Source organism: Microtus pennsylvanicus, chromosome 1 (assembly GCF_037038515.1).
Source record: "Microtus pennsylvanicus isolate mMicPen1 chromosome 1, mMicPen1.hap1, whole genome shotgun sequence".
Lineage (NCBI taxonomy): Eukaryota > Metazoa > Chordata > Mammalia > Rodentia > Cricetidae > Microtus > Microtus pennsylvanicus.
In genome coordinates, this window is record NC_134579.1 from 68,793,590 (window position 1) to 68,812,084 (window position 18,495).

Consider the following 18,495-nt stretch of genomic DNA (forward strand, 5'->3'; position numbering starts at 1 on the left):
ATGACCGCACCTGATGTATATACTAGACCCTGCCCATATATAAAAGTCAATATTTCTTTAATTGAAATGTATCTACTTGTTCCTATCTTAGGCCTTTATGAACTGAATTTAGACAACATAAGCCAGCTGCAATGTTCGCCCTTCTTGTCAGCTAGACAAGCCTAGTTGTTAGAGAAACTCAACTCTGATTCCCTCATTAAATGATGCATCTAGTCTCTATGCAACACTAGAAATTATATTAAGTATGTATTATTTATTTAGGCAGTCCTCCTAAAAACACATAAAGATTTTTTTTAATCTTTGTTTTTTTTTTTTTTTTGTTTTGTGTTTTACTCTGTCTGTAATTAGAAGAAATGCCTCTGTTGTGATCCCCTGGAATCTGCAGTAGCTAGAAGTCTTTATTACAGTAAACATTTTTTTTTTAAAAAAAAAAAAGAGCAGAGAGCAATTGCTGCAACATGTGAGCCTGGGGGAATCCCTTCTCACAAGGTCTACATGCCCAAGAAGAAGTCAGCCAGAGAAAGTCTATTCTGAGGTCATGGCGCCCATGCTGACTCTCTTCCTCCTCTTCCCATTGCTTGATGTCAACAAGAAAGTAGAGGGCAGAGGAGATGTCACTGCCATCTTTGGGAGCCAGCGTGCCTTGTCTCGAAGTAAGAAGGATGCCAGTGCGGAGAGAGGGCAAGTGACGACGCCCACACTAGCCATGCTTCTGCCTTTATGTGAGCTTTACTCCACGGAGGAATGGCCTTCCACTGTAAGTGGACCGTCACCACCCTTCCTCTTCAGATATATTTAGAAAGCACCGTTAATAAAGTTGACCTTTAAACAAATAACACAAAATTCACACACACATAAAGTACTACTTCACATGAGAAACACTCATGAACCAACTGTCCTTGAATAGAGGTTCACCGCAAAAAAACACAAAATATTTTATAAAGGGATCACATTGTAAGGGTGTTTACTTTTTTTATTTTTGAACTTTATCCCATGATTTCAAAATATAATCTTGATTTATTTTTATTTTTCCACAGGCTTATGCTTTTAAAAGGTGTTCTGAAAGAATTGAATGCCTCACAGAATGGATTAAAAGTGTACTTAATAAGCTAAATGGTAACGCTAAAAAGACAATCACTTAAAGGACATAATTTATGCCGCAAGTGATACACAGCCACTTTGATTCTGAGATATTGACTTTTACGTTCTTTTCTACTATTTACCTGGCTAAAAACAACCAATAAACTTAGTGTACATATGCTTTGCTTATTAGGCAACTAACCCACTGATTTATTTGCTGATTTGCAAAATTTACTCATGCTCTGATATCTTTGTTAAGCGGGTCAGAAATCAAATGACAGACTTAATGACTTTTAGCCCTCTTCTCTTGTTCTGTGCAACTGCCAATGTCAACAAATACAAATACAATAAGCTCCGCAGATATGAATGCCTTTCTTGTTTTCAGAAAAGTTTTTGCAAAGACGGAAGTTAGTATTGATTCAAAACAGAACCAAATCGATTATATGTCAATATAATCAAGTGGAAAGGGCAAAAAAAAAAAACACCCAGCGCAATCTCTAACAGATCATAGTACTTTGTATTTAAGCTGTCCTTTTTGAACTGGCACCAGTATCCGTCAATTAGCGATAACAGCATGCTATTCATTCTGTTCTATATAAAAAAGGAATTCATGAATGACAGAAGCTTGAAGTTAAAAATATCCATCTACCCCGTCCTTCACTAACACAACAACAATAGCAAAATGCGTCTTTATGCTTCCTCAAAGACGAAGTCGGGAAAGACAAGTTTAAGTATGTAGATGACTATGATTATGAACTGATTAAATTTGGTCTTTCTTAAAATAGATTTTGTAAACTGAGAACTACCAAGGTTGTCTGCTTAGAAAAATCAACTCACGCTATTCACTCATTGGACAGCCAGGGGAACAGTACTGGATTCTTATGTTGCCATACATTTTTTATCTTTTTTTTATTGAAAAAGGTTTCATATAATATATTTTTATTACGTTTTCCCCTACCATAATTCCACTTTCCCCAGAAATATTTTACTCCCTCCTTAATTCACCAAGGAGGGATGATAGTAGCCAATGGGAAACTGACCTATGTAAAAAGGTTAAAATATTTAAGGAGACATCGACTATCAAATACGTTAAGTACTGTAGAGTTCGTCAAATGTCAATAATAAACATCATAGCTTTTTTTCTTTTCTTTTCACACAGGATATCTCTAGCTAGCCTAGAATTTCCATCCTCCTGCCTCAGCCTCTTGAGTGCTGGAATTACAAGCATGAGCACACCACACCCACATTCTCCTGAACTTTCGTGGTCATGTGCCTTACTTATGAGGCACAGTGGTCATATTTCCTTCTCTCTGTATTATTTGACGTATTTCACTATGAATGAATAGACGTTTTAGCCTAAAACACAAAATAAGCTTTCTAAATCTTCCCAGACCACACTGAACCGCCGTTCTACAGCTCTGCACATTTTCTTGTGCCTGCTTCCCCAGCTGGGGAGGCGGCTCTACAACTGAGAGCGATTGAAGAAGACATTGACTGCTTTGCACTTTTCAGTATGCTGAGACCTGAGGTTCCATCTCTCTGGGAGCTAATAGGTCGCTGGGGCTACATGAAAAGCAATTTCTCTGCTTGTATTTCTTTACACTGGAAATGCCCACAGGAAGAGGTGTGTAGGAAGGAAGGGGCTAGCTAATCCACAAACTAGGAAATTAGCGAAGTTGATGGTAATCCAGCACAGTCCTCAGGAAACGCCTGGGACAGAACATTACAAAAACTTCTGCTGAGTCACGGCTGTGTTCTTAGAAGCTTGGGTCTAAAAGTTGGTGATTGGTCTGGGTGGTTTTTCAGACTGGAAAAAAGGTCTTCGATAACACAATCATCTTGGGTCTACTGCTTTATCACTTTTATGCCCAGATCCAGCTAAATTTAATGTGTAGGTCATCCAAGAAGATAGAATCTGGGTCCATTTGTTTTTGCTAATACTGTTTTGCTAATACTGACGGTAAGGGAGGATTCAGAGGACCATTCCCATTTCCGGTTTCAACCTGGGAAATCAATACCAGTCTCTCTCTGCTTCTGCCTCTGTCTCCTTCCTCTCCCTCTCCTTTGAATCTGTAGTCTCTTTTCTTGCTGTATCCCCATTCCCTTCATCTTTCCTTTTCTGTTTTCCCACCAAAAACCTCACAGGAAAAGAGTCAGCCCTATGCCAGAACGAATTACACCGATGAAAACAGAATGTCTTTCCTAATCCAAGGCAAAGCTCTATGGTAACCGAGCCCTGCCCAGAGCTACCGACTCAGATTCTAGTGTGAGCCTCCAGCAGGCACAGGTGGCGAGCGGCAGTTTAACCCCTTTCTAACCCCGCCGTTTTCAACAGTCGGGATCTCTCTCATTAGGCGTACAAAGTACCAAATTCCAACCTCAAATCTCATGCCGTTAAATTAACAGCATCACACTGCTTTGTGTGGTGTGAATGTCTCCCATAGCTTTGCACGGGAAGCTCTCTTCAGATTTCATTTGCCCGTTTAAAAATAGCCAACTCTAATCTGAAACAGTCTCTTCCCTCGACACGGGCATACTATTGTCAACTCTCACTGGTATTCCCTCTCAGTGCTAGGTAAATATTTTTCCACAAACACAGATAAAATTCAGTTTCATCACAGGTTTGAGAAGTCATAGTTGTCAGAAAGATGATGTTTGTTTTGAAACAAATCAAAAAGAAAATATTCTTTAGAGCTAAAATGACAAGCCACAATCTGTTTCATATAACAATGGCCATCTATTTTTTAAGATTTAAATCACAATTTCTTGTGTCTGTTTTGACTTGAAGATTGCCCAATAGATCATCACATCCCTGCCCAATGAAATTTCTTTTCCTGGGGTGGGTGGACACCAAGCACGCCAACTAATACATTTTAATATTTTTAACAACTAAAATGACACGAACATTTTTACCTAATGTTTTGATAAACACTCTGAGAATCATACTTATCCCCGTCCTCCAACCTCCTACATTTCCCAGTTCCTCACTGATCTTCTACCCACCCTTCATTCTCTCTCTCTCTCTCTCTCTCTCTCTCTCTCTCTCTCCTTATTGAATCCAGGGGTGTGACAGTTTTTTTAAATGGATGTCTTCAAACTTTGTCACTCAAGAAATAAAGCAAAAGATAACTCTAGAAAAGATGCGAACAGACTGTCACTTTAAGTCCACACAAAGTACAAAGTAGTATCCTTGTGCTCACGAAACAAGGAGTGGTTCTTTTGTACCCAACTGAAACACTCGGAAAACACAGGCACACCAGTTCAGTTTCCACACCAGTTCAGTTTTGACAGAAGTCACGTCATATTTCAACTCACCGCTGGAAGTAAGGGTCGGGGCAGTACTGTAGGGTGGAACACCGTGAAGTTTCAAAATTCATTTCCTTCACCTCTCTTTGGTACCAACAGATGGAGAGCAATTCTATAAAATATACATATACACCTGAGAATATCTAGGTATGTAGCCAGGGAGGCTGAAAGCAATAGGGTCAAATGCCATCAGACATAGAAGTTGAGACACTTCCCCCTCTTTGCTCAGATTGACAAAGAGGCGGGGCATTTTTTCCTTTCAGCCAATGAGAGTCTTCAAGTCCCTAGAGCATCATAAACAGTCAATTCTTACCAGCTGGGCATCCTCTCTAAAACTGTTCTTCCTCTCTGTCACAGTTTGAGAGCCCCTGACGTAGAGTGGCCGCACTTGTTGCCAATTTGTAGGCATCTCCGAACTTTTGATCCTGCTCGTGATTGGGTGTTGGCATGAACGGCATCAGAGGTTAATCTCAGGAGCTAAGGCTTGTGTCATTGAGCTAATAAATGTCCGCCTCTCTTCATCTGTGTAACACCGCCTCGTATCTGGATCCTGGTTTGATTTGAGAGCTTCTGTCCCTGCTCCTGGGGCTAGAGTGTTTTGCAGAGAAGCTTAGGAGAGTCTTTTTTTTTTCTGTCTTCTCCCCACCCCCCTCCTCCCTTGAGTCTCCCTTTCAGCCAACCGCCTGTTGTGGTCACAATCTCAAATAGCAAAGACAGGGAAATTCCTTGATTATATTTAACCTAGAACTCACTCTTCGTTTCAACTACAGAGAGAGTTATCATGCCTACGTCCCTAGAATTTTTTTTCTGCCCCAAATAAAAGAGACTGGACTCTTTTATTTTATCCATGTATTATATCTGTAGATATAAGTAACAGCATTTTAAAATGTGGTTGTAAAATAGAAATGGATACTTTATTTTATAAGGTTTTTGTATTAATTTTTTTCCTTTGGATATTTACTTAGAATTATTTCAAATTAACTCTCATTGGAAAATAACAAAACATTTTTCAAACTCTATCGGTCTGTTTCACTCTCTTAGGTCTCATATTTGCCGCTTTTAATCCCTCTTGACCTACTTTGCTATAAAATAATATTGTTCATAATTCAAGAATTAATATATTATCAGACAAAGTCACCGTGAAGATTAATTTGTTTCCTTTCTGAATGTAGGCTGTAAGCCTATCCTGGCCCTGTGGATTTAGAGATTGAATGAAATATGATTCAGAAGCTAAATAGGAATAGAGTCCAACAGGAAAATAAAAACGGTGTGCCCGAGTGTCACTGACATGGCAAGCACACATCTCCATTCATGCTGTAACCGTAGCCACCTGCAAAGGAGTGACATCAGAAAATGTCAAAGTTGTGAGACAAGCCACTGGGAAAGCTGACATTTTCCTGTAAGGAGTTCTGGTTCAAAATGTGTTCGTAAAGATGTTTGATTTGTTGCTCCAGCCAGGGAGAAGCTATTTAAAACTTGACATTCTCTTCCTTTCCTGAGACTGAGAGTGTCTAACATCTGTGAATTGTGAAACTCACGCACATGCTGGCCCAAGCCCCAGCCAAGTCAGACAGCTTGCTCTAAAAACAGGGGAAACTAGAAGCAAAGATCACTTCACTAATTAATTATAGACTTGCTCATTGGCATTGAAGCCTTCGGGTTTCTTCCTCTCAGCAAATCCAGACGACCTAATTGCAACGTTCTCAACGTGAGAAGAGGCTGTGTCCTGTGACCGTGGGGGAGCTCCATCACATAGGACCTGAGTCTTTGGAGGCAGAGGTGGGCTGATCTCCTGTTCAAAAACAGCCTAACCTGTCCCCAAAATGCAAGAATGGGGGATATAGTTCAGTGGCAAAGCACGTGTCTAGGGTGAAAAGGCCCCGGGTTCAGTGCTCAATTCTGAAAAGCAAGGAAGAGTAAGACTATGATTTCAATGGTAGAGTTTCCAAAGTGTTAATAAACCTGGGAAGTGATTTGAATTTTTTTTTCATGTAGAGCCATAGAATCTGGCTCTTTAATTCTAGGGTGTGGTTTGAGATGATGCTTCTAACTCTGGCCAGGGTGGTTGCCCATAGAATCAGAGTCTGAAGTGGTGAGATCTGTACTTGCTGCTGGTTGGCTATTAATAATTGAGTGCTTGCCTGAAAGAAAAAAGAGTTTGTTAAAATAGTTTACATTAACTTTCCAAGTCATAGACTTCCACATGCTCAATTTTCAGGCATCTTTTAGGATTTTTTTGCTTACAGTTTACAGCTAAATTTGAAAGGTTTGTGTCTAAAATAACTTAAAGTACATGCCATTTCATTAACAGTTGTTACAAAAAAAATCACTAAATTTGTTTGGGTAAAGAAGACAAATTACTAAGTGCCAATAAATTTTATAGAAAAGCAGTAAAAATAAAAAATCAAAAGGGATATTGGTTCCTATTGCGTAATGGTAATAAACAGAGTTAACCCGATTTAGAGAAAAGCAAACTCCCCAGGATTCAGCAACATATCTACAACATATGAGCATCCATGACGTGAGAAAAATACATGACAATCATCCTGCAATTATTATACCTGCTTCATTTCTGTATTGCGCCACCCCCCCCAGACACTCAAGTTATTCCCCAAATGTGTAAATTATTTCTCTGAGATGGAAATTAGAAAATTTTCTGAGAGCTTGAAGTCTTTTAGTCGGAAAGTGGAATGGAATAGCTCACACAGATATCTAGGAGAAGGCAATGGCCTTTGCTACCTACGTGCTTGAGAGATGCTTGGGAATAAAGAGCACAGGGAAACGGCGGTGTTCAGGATGTGGCGCTCTGGACGTAATGTGACCCAGAGACATATGTCTTTCTTCGCAGCTTCCAGCAGCTGCAAATGTATCTGGCTTGATTCAGGTGTTCAGCACCCAATCTCCCAAGCCTGTGTGGCGTTTACCTCACAACTGCCGGGCCTATCTGGTCCAGGCTGCACACTTTTGTCATTATTCTGCTTCGGGTCAGGCTTTGCTTTCCACCAGAGATGTTCTCACACCTCATCTGTACAACCTTCAAAGAACAAATGGTTTCCGTGTCTCTTCAGGTAAAAGGAAAGGACTTCATCACTCATGCTGTAAATCCTCACACTCAACGGCTATGGTTTGAGTATGAAACGTCCCCCAGAGGCTCATGGATTTCACCTTCATTTTGAGAGGCTTTGGGATCTTTGGGAAGTGGGGACTAGTAGAAGGAAATGATTCTGTGGGCCTGGGCTTAAAGATTTATAAGCTAGTTCCATTGCCTGTCACATCTCTAGTTCCCAGTTCACCCTCACGTGAACAGGCAGCCTCATGCCGCGGCCTCCACAGCTCTGACAGGATCTGCTTGCTACCATTCCTTTGTGCCTTGATTGCGAGTCTCGTCAAGACAGGGGAAAGAGTTCTGCCACGCGACAAGGGAACAGTAAGTGCAGGGTGGTGGAAAACAGATGCTACCATGAGCAGATTCCCCTAGTTTGTGACTGTGGCCACTGTTAATTAGAGAAGCTGAATTCAGAGTGACTCAGTCTTAGGCACCGTCCTGCCAAGCTCATTATGGCATATACCACGTGAGGCTACAGGAACAAATAAGGAACCTTCTAGACTACATGGTGGCAACTTTACCAAATATCACCACATGAAGGGACGATTGAGAATGATATTTTTCAACACCTAACTTCAGTTCAACCAATCTTTATCCATTGAGGGGGAAAGCTAGACTCACTTTGGGAAGAGGGTCTTACAAACCCTCCCACCTTGCGCTCCACATTTCTTAAGGTTGCTCCAGTCTGACAGTGAGGCAGAGTAAAGGCGGGGCCAGGATTCCCGAGCTGTGATAGCGAGGAAGTGTTAATTCAGTGGAAAAGTGTGCTTTGCAGACCTAGCTCTGGGCTTTGGATTTGACCTTGAGCTTCTTGCAGGTCCTGGAATCCATCAAATGGAAATATTTATAGCTAAACTACTGACAAGAGTCTATTCAGAAGGGAGAAAAGGCTTCAGGGGGTTGTCCCGACGAAAGGGAAGTTTTGATTCAGAAGGCATGCAAGGAAACACAGACGCCAATTAAGCAGGGAAGAGGTTGGCAGGTTCCCTAACAGACAAACCTGATACCCTCGAAGTCACACCCAGTGTCCAAAAGCAATGTGGGTGGGCTTCTCTTCCAGACGTACCCGAACAGCTGTGTGGGGGATGCTCCTCACTCCCACCCCCTCCTGCACTCAAAGTCCACGTGAGCGGGAGATAAATAAGGAAACACAGGAAGTCCTTATTTGGTACTGCCCAGATTTGTTTTTCCGGAAGCATCTGTGAGATGCAAGACAAGATGTGCTTCTCCTCTGCATGTTTCGGTGTGTGTTTCCTAAACGAAGAACCCGCTTACATAACCACGGTTCAAGCATAGAAACCATGAAGTGCACATCCGTACAATTTTTCCTTTCTGGGTCCGTTTACGGTCGCCTGTCGTGCCAATCATCCTGGAGAGTAGCAGAAAAGCTCCGCTTTGTGCGTTGCCCCATTTAGTCTTTTCTCACCGCGAACAGCCCCTTCAGCTGCCTCACAGAACGGCTATTCGGAAAGATGACCGGCCAGTTGCTTAGTTTAGTTTGGGGGCAGGGGCATTTTCTCCTGAGTAGATTCAGTTATTCACTTTGGGCAGAAACAGCATGAAAATTGAGGCTCAATACACCAAATCAGGACTTGTGTGGCTTTTCAAATACCACCAGTGGATTTCCCCTGTTTAAACCCCAAAGAAACAGATCATTTTGAAGCTTTCACAGAAACTTCAAGACCTCAGGAAATTTTTCCGAGGTTCATTCACAATGTCATATACTTGGTAGGTTGGCTTCTATTGTGCGGAGTCACTAAAGGCTCGGGTCACAGGCCACCACAGGATCACTTTAGGAACTGGCAAGAAAATACTTGTGTGGTTTCTGAACAGGAACGCAAAATGGTACAGGAAAAACAGTCACTTCAATATATACTTAAAACATAAGTTGTTTTCTATTATCCAGCCTATGTATATTATCCAGTACATATATTGTATAGCATATGTCTGTATATATTATATGATATACAATTATACATATACTATACACGATACGGTTATTTTGAGAAGAACATATGAAATAGAAATTATCTTAATTTTGGAGGACATAAGCACTCACATCTGTGAAGAGCCACACACAGTAAGAATGTCTGTCAAGTTTCGAATGGGCACAATAGAAGAAAAGCCTAGGGAAGATTCTTTCCAAATCCAGGGACCCAAGACTATGGCGAGGAACTTCTTAAAAGCTATACAAATGTTCGATCCATCCAAGTATCTAAGTATATAAAGCCATTTGGCTACAAAAATCATGCTTATAAGTTGCCTATAAATTACAAAATACATTTGTGGTGTTACCAGAGTATGGGGGGGAGGAGGGGGAGGAGGAGTTGGAAGTGATTGTTTAACAGGTATTGAGTTTCAGTTTTGCAAGATGAAAAACTTCTGCTCATCAGCTACATGACGGTGTGACTATATTTAGCTCTACTCAACTGTACATGTAAAAATAATCAAGGTAGCAGAGAGTATGTATAATTTTGCATAGTGAATTTTAAAAATTAAAAATATGTATGGGTAAATGATGGAATCAACATTCAGCATCAAAGGTAAGAGAAACAAAAGAGAATCAGAGAGTATTTCTTCAGAAATATGCAACATGAATGTCTACACGGGTTTTAAAGGGCCATTGATTTGTGATCTTCTAAGAAGGATTTTTAAAGTCACAGATTAGTATTCTGCTATGCAAAACATGTTCTAGGTATATAAAATCTGACCGAGGGCTAGGTGCATGTCTCAGTCAGGCAGTAAAGTGTTCGCTTGACAATTATGTAGGCCTGAATTTGACCCTCAGAAGCCACAAAAAAGCTGAGCATTGATGTGGACATTCATAATCCCAGCTCTAGGAAGCTGGAGACAGTGGGATGATAGTTGAAATTCATGGTCAGCCAGCTCAGTCTATTTGGTGAGCTTCAAGGCCAGTGTTCCAGTTAGAGAAAAAAGAGGAGAGTGGACGGTCCCTGAGGAGAGAGTCTAAGACATAAGTTTGTTATGCGTTTGCTATATTTCATCAAGGTTGGGCACACGATCCAGTGGGGAGCGACTTCTGGGGTGACTCAACAGAGCTTCTAGTCTCTGGTCGCTACACGTGCACACACGCATACATGCACATACACAAATACACACACACACACAAATCTGTTGATATAATGCTTAAAGTGATCATTCCTTCTGCAAAAGGAGCTTAAACTTTTAGTCTCTGAGTCTAACACGTGTGTTTGCTGCTTTTCCCACTGTGGCTCAGTGACCATGGTTGATGTCATGATATAACCCGAATTTTAGCATGGTTCTGGTGTGTTTCTCCAAGATAGAGCATTCATTTATTCAACAACTGATTCATACAATCCCCACAAATAATTCCTAATGGTCTCCTTTATGTAGGTGGCGGTGTGCTGGAACCTGCTAGGTGCAGCCAGATCAATAAGAACCAATCCCTATATCTAAGTGGCTCCCAGAGCTCTTGAGAATGACTGTCTTTCCCTTTTTGTTTCTTAAACTTTGTACACAAAGGAATGCACTATAATACCATAATAACCCAGAGTCTGCCATGATCCATTTAAATACAGGTAAACTATTAAAATTTTATATTGCTCCTTTTTTTTGCCACTGCATTTGCATTACATCTCCCTCATAAAATTTCATCTTAATTAATGTTTGTGAAAGGAAAAAGGAAAAAAAAATTACGTGTAAAGGGCTGGAGAGATGGCTCAGTGATGAAGAGCACTTGCCTGCTTTTCCAGAGGACTCCAAGCACCCATATGGCAACTATCTGTAACTCCAGCTCTAGGGGATCCAATACCCCCATACAGACATAGCTGCAGGAAAACACCAACACACATAAAATAAAAATAACCAAACCAATAAAAAATAAGTAAATAAGAAGGAATGGATATGACACACACACCCGTGAGCTACTGATTGGTCAATTTGCTTGCCTAGATTTTGGTCTGGGGAAAATGGTACCTGACTGGTGCTGATGAGGCAACAAGATGTTCACTAGCATCCACGTAGCTCGGATATTGGCAGGGAGAGAATGCAGCATTTTAAACGGTCTATGTGAGACCAAGAGACCACTGTGGAAGTTCTTCTCTCCAGATAGACATTCATTTCTACCTTGTTGCTTCAGTATTGTTCCTGGGGAAACCCTAAAGGTCATTATTTCTGCCCAGAAGGAAGGTAGGTATGAGCCAAGGTCTGCATATTCCAAAGGCTGTGGCAATGTTGTGTCTCTTTGGTACTTTGAATGCTGAAAAAAATACCTATAGAGCACAACAATCAAAAGAAGGATAAGAAGCAGTTATGAGTTCCTAGTTTTGAAAATCAATTATACTTAATGTTTAAGAGAATTTAGAGATCATTACGTGAAAGAGAAAAAAAATTCCAGCAAGCAGAATAATTTTAAAATAACAACACTTTCTCTGGATTTTCCAGGGTATCACCTCATCTCAGCCTTCTAACTTTTCAGTGAAGCCAAGGCAAGCAGGGCCATCAACTTTCCTTTATATAGAAAACCAAGAATCGGTGTAGGAATCAATATCAGATTATATCTTCCAATAACAACCAATAACCCTGGCCTATAGTAGAGCCAGATTTGAGACCACCATCGACTCAGGAAAACCGCACTAATTAAATGCCCGTGGTATGCATCACGGTACACGGGCTTTGGCAAAAGAAAACACAATGTCTTTTACTAAACAGTTTGTGCCCATGGCCCACTTATGCAAATGCGAAAAACCCTGGTGATATTTTCTCCACCTGAAGTGGGAAACAAAAGCTGGGGAGTGTGTGCTCCAGGTAGTGATGGAGCATGGATCTGAACTCAGGTACAGCTGATGTCCTAGCATCACCACCATGCTTCCATAGCCCTGGCAAGATTCAGAATGCTTCCACATACATTTTACATCTTGGAGTCTAAATAAATGGTTCTAGCATGTGTCCCTTGGCTTCTTTTTCTGGTCCAGGGAGCCTACAATACCCTAAGCCCCACAAATACCAGCCTCCAAATGAAGGCATGAGCTCATAGTGAGCACCCACATTTGGGCTGAGAGTCAAGAATGTTAACTCTGCTTGTTTTGAAATTGGGTTTTGCACACTGTTTAAACATGCGGAGGTGGACTGACTGATAAAACGCTTCTGTGGGCTGGAAATAATTCTCAGGGCATCCTTACAGGGATATCCCATGCAATGACCCCTGGCTGAGTCTTGTTTATAGCAATACCCTCTTCCTTCCTTCCTTCCTTCCTTCCTTCCTTCCTTCCTTCCTTCCTTCCTTATTTCCCAAACTTTATTAAAGTAAAAAAAAAATTAGTGGTGATAAATCTCTAGAGCATGGTCATTTTCCTGGGATTTTTCCTTAGAAATGAGACAATTGCCTTCCAAACACATGCCCATGACTCATTCCATCCATACTAAGCAGGTGAGTAGCTGAAATCCAGGGGTGCTCATCTTCCAACTTTCCCCAGTTTCTCTTTGGGTCAGCAATAACTGTGACAACTCCGACTTCTATGGCTTCGTTAATTTTTTTGTCTATAGTTCTCTGAGCACTTCTATATGCAGGAACCACAGAATTTGAGCAGCTTTGTTAATAACCACATTCCCTGGGTCAAAAGCAAGAAAGTTTGTCTTAAAAAAGCCACAGGTAAGCTCTTTCCCATTCTATTTGCTTTAGCAACTATATGCTGTGTTAGACCCTCCTGAACCAAAAGGTGAATGGCCTGAAGTATCACCAAGTAATCATCATGACACTGAATTGGAAGTTAGCCAAAGCCATTACACAAGCCTTAAAATCTGTGTTATTTACATCCAGGTTGACCAATGGCTCTGCACTTTTATCTGCATTTTGGGTATTTCTTTTCCGTTACGAGGTATTAGTTCCTTTTATTTTTCAGCATTGTCTCCATATTCAACTCTAACAGCTAAAATAGTAAGTCAGTCGATTGCTTCTTGTTGATTGTGAATCTTGGAAGGACAGTTAACGTCTTTGAGATACTTCTAGAATAACTCGGGTTACTCACTGCTCTGGATGTTTCCCAAGTTACCCCTGCCTTTGATCCTGCAGCATTTGATTTTCTGGTCTTCAAGCCAAACAATAAAGTTTCTAAACTCTGTTTAATCTTTGCAGTTGAAGCCCTCGGGGTTATAGAAGGCCATGAGCTCGTATCTGAACATGATCCCCCCCCAATTGCACTAGGTGCTTGGGGTTCTACATAATGTGTTCCAGGCCACCCAGAACTACATAGTAAGACCCTGTCTCAAAAAATAAAGGAAGAAGCCGAGCGGCCATGGCACACACCTTTAATCCCAGCACTTGGGATGCAGGGGCTGGCAGATCTCTGTGAGTTCGAGGCCAGCCTGGTCTACAAGAGCTAGTTCCAGGACAGGCTCCAACAAAGCTACAGAGATACCCTGTCTCAAAAACCAAAAATAAGAAAGAAAGAAAGAAAGAAAGAAAGAAAGAAAGAAAGAAAGAAAGAAAGAAAGAAAGAAAGAAAGAAAGAAAGAGAGAAAAGGAAAGAAAAAGACGTTTCTTGAGATATGTAGGATATTAGAATATTTACAGTTCTGGTGAAAGAACAGGTGAACTTAACTGTTATATGTGTTACTGACATTATCCTGGGAAGACCTCTATTGAAGAGGAAGATTCTCATGAGTGCCAAGTTCAGGTTTTTACTAGATGCAGATAAAGCAGTAGAGTTGTGTGGTTATTACTAAGCAATAGTGACACCCCAGAGAGAGAGATTGGGAAACCGAGGGTTCCTAACATGCAATTAAAGGGTGAGTATAAGATACAAATGGTCTCTTTATCACTTATGAAGAGTCAAGAGCTTCTTCACACAAACAAACAAAACAAAGCTGCAGGCTGAGAACCTCGTGGTTAAAGTCCCAGAGCTTAAGAAACATTCGAGCTCAGGGCAGATTGGCTGGAGACACCTGTTACCTTGAAGTAAAAGAGGGGACCTTGAATAAACTCCATTAATAATTGTTCAGACTCTCCTAAGCTCTCAGAGACTGAGATGGACCACCTTTCCGTTGTGAAGCTATGACTTCCTCTTGCTGAAGCATTCTGGAAAAATATCTCTACAGCCCACTGCATGAGTGCCTTTATTTTCTCTTTAGGGTCCCAGCCTCCTACCTAAGGTTAAATTCCAACAGAACAAGAAAAGAGATATCCTAGTCATAATAAAAGGGAGCAGAGTAATCAGAAGAGTGGCAAGAACTTAGTAGCATGTACCAGCTGTGGATAAGGAAATCCTTAAGGTTGCATATTGCGGGGGCTTCTCTGAAAGGACTGACAAGGAAGGCATACAAGAGTTTGGTAACTTAGGTACATTTTCTCATGGGCTTCAACGCCCTGCTAAGGACTTTCACGGCCCGGGCAAGCCTACTACTACTACTAGTTTGCTCTAGAAAGTCTAAAGGCAATGATAACCAATGCTGAGTAAAGATGTGTTGCATGAGTCTCCCTAGAAGAGAAAAAAGGGAACTAAGGGAACTGACCACACTAAATTGGAACTGTGAAGTCAAGAGATCCAGCGGAAGTGGGAGGGAGGATGCAGATGGGTGGGACAACAAAGCTATCAGGCAAGTGGAAAGTAAGGTTGCACTAACCCTAAACCTCTCAACACTACCTCTTCTCAGTAGCTCAGGCCTAATGTTAGGAGACATGATCAGAGCTGGGCTTCCTCCCATCGATTCATGGGGATGGTAGCCTTCTACTCTCAAGAGGAAAGAATCAAATGGTGGTCTTTACCTGTCAGAGACAAGAAAGCTGTAATTATAATAGTGACAAAAAAGCTTAGAGGTGCGGCCAATGGGCTTGACCTGCAAGGAGTTGTAGAGATGTCTAGCTAAGACATTATAAGATCGTGGCTGTCAATAAAGAGTACATCTTAACATGTGAATCCAGACCAAAGAGAGTGCACTGTGTGAGGCTGAGAGATGTTGACTAAATACCAACACATAATTTCTTAATTCAGTTATTGACCTGAGCCCATTTTCAGCTTCATCATCCATCACTTAAAATGAAATACATAACTGGAATTTTTAACCTGGCATTGAAACACAATGTTCTCATCCACCAAGTTCACACTTGAGAACAGTAAACTCAAGTTAAAAAAGCCTGGGATAAAACCGGACTCGCTGAACATAGCGGATAATGAAGACTACTGAGAACTCAAGAACAATGGCAATGGGTTTCTGATCCTACTGCACATACTGGCTTTGTGGGAGCCTAGACAGTTTGGATGCTCACCTTACTAGACCTGGAGGAGGTGGGGGTTCCTTGGACTTCCCACAGGGCAGGGAACCCTGATTGCTCTTTGGGCTGATGAGGGAGGAACACTTGGTTGGGGGAGGGGGAGGGAAATGGGAGGCGGTGGCGGGGAAGAGACAGAAATCTTTAATAAATAAATTAATTAAAAAAACAATATTTTCTCCCCCCAATGTTTTAAGTAAACTTCTAGCTTGAAGGCTGCAGGTTTCTGGTTGGGCATGCCTTTATATTCTGCACATGTATGCCATGATGACTGATCTAGACTTCTCTACATAAATCTATCAGTAAGGATGCTCAGAGAAATGCTTTAGGCTCTGCTCTTTTAAAAGGACTTTTTATGTATTTATGTCCCCAGAGTCAATGACTTAAAATACTTAAAACAAAGTCCCTAAAGAAGGAGCTTTGCATTTTCACTTGTTCTAGACCACACAAAATGTCCAGTACAAATTGTTTATAGCATTTACTTGAGTGACAACATTGAATACCGAGGGTCTGATATGAGGATGGACTTCTGTTTGAGCTAAGGATCACATGGGTACACAACTAACAGAATGTTGGTTAAAGTCTAACTTGTTCACTGTATCTGGAGACCCATTCTATGGTCATTGTTCCAGTTCCCAAGTATTCTTTGGAATGGTAAAATTAGCAGTATGATACCTACACTAAGATCTTGGCTGCCAAGTAAGGGCTTTCAGACTGAAAAGCCCATTCAAAATCCTCTTTATTTGCCCTATCCTCCCTCATCCAGAGTTGAAACTGAAAAGAAATATTATATTCTAAAGATGGTAGATATTAGTTCTTCCATGATGCTGGCTGAAAAAGGTGGATTAGGTACACAGGGAACACCATTATTGTAACTCTGTTAGATGTCTCAGTATGCCTACCCCCAAAATTCAGATGAGTCTCAGAGACCAAATTTTTGGTTTTATAATGTCAATTCAATAATTTAATAATAACCTGTGTACAATTTACATGGGTTTTTTTTATTTGTTTTGCTTGCTTGCTTGCCTGGTTTCCCTTTGCTAGAGAAGGCTGACAAGATTTCAGGTCCATGTAGCTACTTGTTTAATTTGATGATAGAGGAGGATCAGAAATAATTCATATTCATGTGGGATGTGTAACAAAACTTAGAGTTTTACCTCAGGGTTGTAAGACCTCTTTTGTTCCTTGTTATATTGTATACTGAAAATATCTGGGTTGCTCCTTCCACCCATAGCGCATCACACGTCATATTCTGAAGTTAGCGCAAGTACATAGCTTGTTACTGGGCAGGAGAAATAATACAGGGCTTTGATGCAGGAATTCTTGATAAGACAGCTAGCTATAAGTGTACATTTGTCAAAGAATGGATCAGTGGTTCTCAACTTTCTCAGTACTGTGACCCTTTAATACGGCACCTCATGTTGCGATGACCCCCAATATGAAATTATTTTCATTATTACTTTGTAACTGTAATATTGTTACTGTTAGGAATTGTAATGTAAATATCGGTAGATAGGCAATCCATGTGAAAGGGTCACTCGACCCACAAAGGGGTTGCAACACACAGGCTAAGAACTTCTGGAACAGAGGCTAAGCCCCAGGAAGATTCAGAACCTGAAACTTGAATGAACCTTTTAGGAGTCCATGTATTAGGACTTTACAAATGATACCTTCTGAAGGAGAAAGAAAAGAAAGATTATTGTTTCCTGAATTACTAATTACAGTTAAGGAAAAAGAGCTTAGCATAGGAGCTCTGGAGGCAGCCTATCCCATGGCTATTTATAGAGTTCTGGATCAAATGCTGGCTGACAATTCAGTCAGGGTGCATTGGGGCAAAAGATGCAGCTTGGAGCTAAAGGAAAACCCATTGGCATGATCATAATATACACACTGACATGCAAGAATAAACTCAAACCATATATACCCGAAAAACATTTTTATAAATATCTTTATAAATAGTCAAAAATAAGTATCTTTAGCCTATTCTAAGCAGCTATAAACTGACCTTGTTGCATCTTGAGCCATCATCTCAGGACTGCAGGGGTCTTGCCTAATGCTGCTTGTCACATTGCCTTTAAATTTACTAGGACAACAGGAAGGCCCATCTCTGATTTCCAGGACAGGTCCTACAACACGGGTCAACTGCGGGCACAGACCATTGCAGCCAACCTGAGCTGTTCATTGTCTCTTTGAAGGTCAGCCTTGGCTAGGCATATACTGCCTTAGGATGTGTGTGAAGGTGTACAAAGTCTGGCAGCAGCTTTTCAGAGCATTTTTGGATGAATTTGAAAGATACAACTTCCAAAAATAGTCTGGAAGCAGTGAATAGTGAACCCACTCACCTACTTTGTGAGAAAGAAAAATCCCCCAAAGTAACAAAATAAACAGCGTTTTGACACCAACCAGTGACTTGGACACATTGGCCAAGGCAGAAAGGAAGGGAAGGATTGGAGACAGTACAGAAACAGAATATTGGAACACAGAAACCCATTGTGAAGATGTTACTGTCACATGTTCCTTCTTATCAGGACCCAGGAAGAAACACTGGCAAAGCAAATACACACAATTATGCCAGCATGACATTCTCAGCACCTTGAAAAAGACAGAGATCATGTGAGATTAGAGGGAGGCGAGGGAAGGATGTGAGAAATTCAGATTAAATAGCTAGCATTGAATAGCCTTTTTAGAACTTAATTTTTCTTTCTTTTTTATTTTTATTTTATGTGTATTAATGCTTTGCCTGTGTACCATATGT

The 18,495-nt window shown here is 40.9% G+C and overlaps 1 protein-coding gene and 1 pseudogene across 4 annotated transcripts in view; both read right to left on the bottom strand.

Annotated features, from left to right (window-relative positions):
- The window catches only part of Tp63 (tumor protein p63), a 200,386-nt gene extending 195,436 nt beyond the window's left edge, over positions 1–4,950 (bottom strand). For 3 of the 4 annotated variants that reach the window (XM_075955756.1, XM_075955737.1, XM_075955728.1), the window contains exon 1: positions 4,396–4,597. In XM_075955756.1, the coding sequence (XP_075811871.1) occupies positions 4,396–4,457 (62 nt within the window). In that variant the 5' untranslated portion in view covers positions 4,458–4,597. Of the gene's footprint in view, positions 1–4,395; positions 4,598–4,699 lie in introns of those variants that run through there. The other variant, XM_075955747.1, reaches the window with a different exon arrangement.
- Positions 4,951–12,839: 7,889 nt separating this feature from the next.
- LOC142843040 (RNA transcription, translation and transport factor protein pseudogene) lies at positions 12,840–13,654 on the bottom strand (annotated as a pseudogene).
- Positions 13,655–18,495: the final 4,841 nt, after the last annotated feature.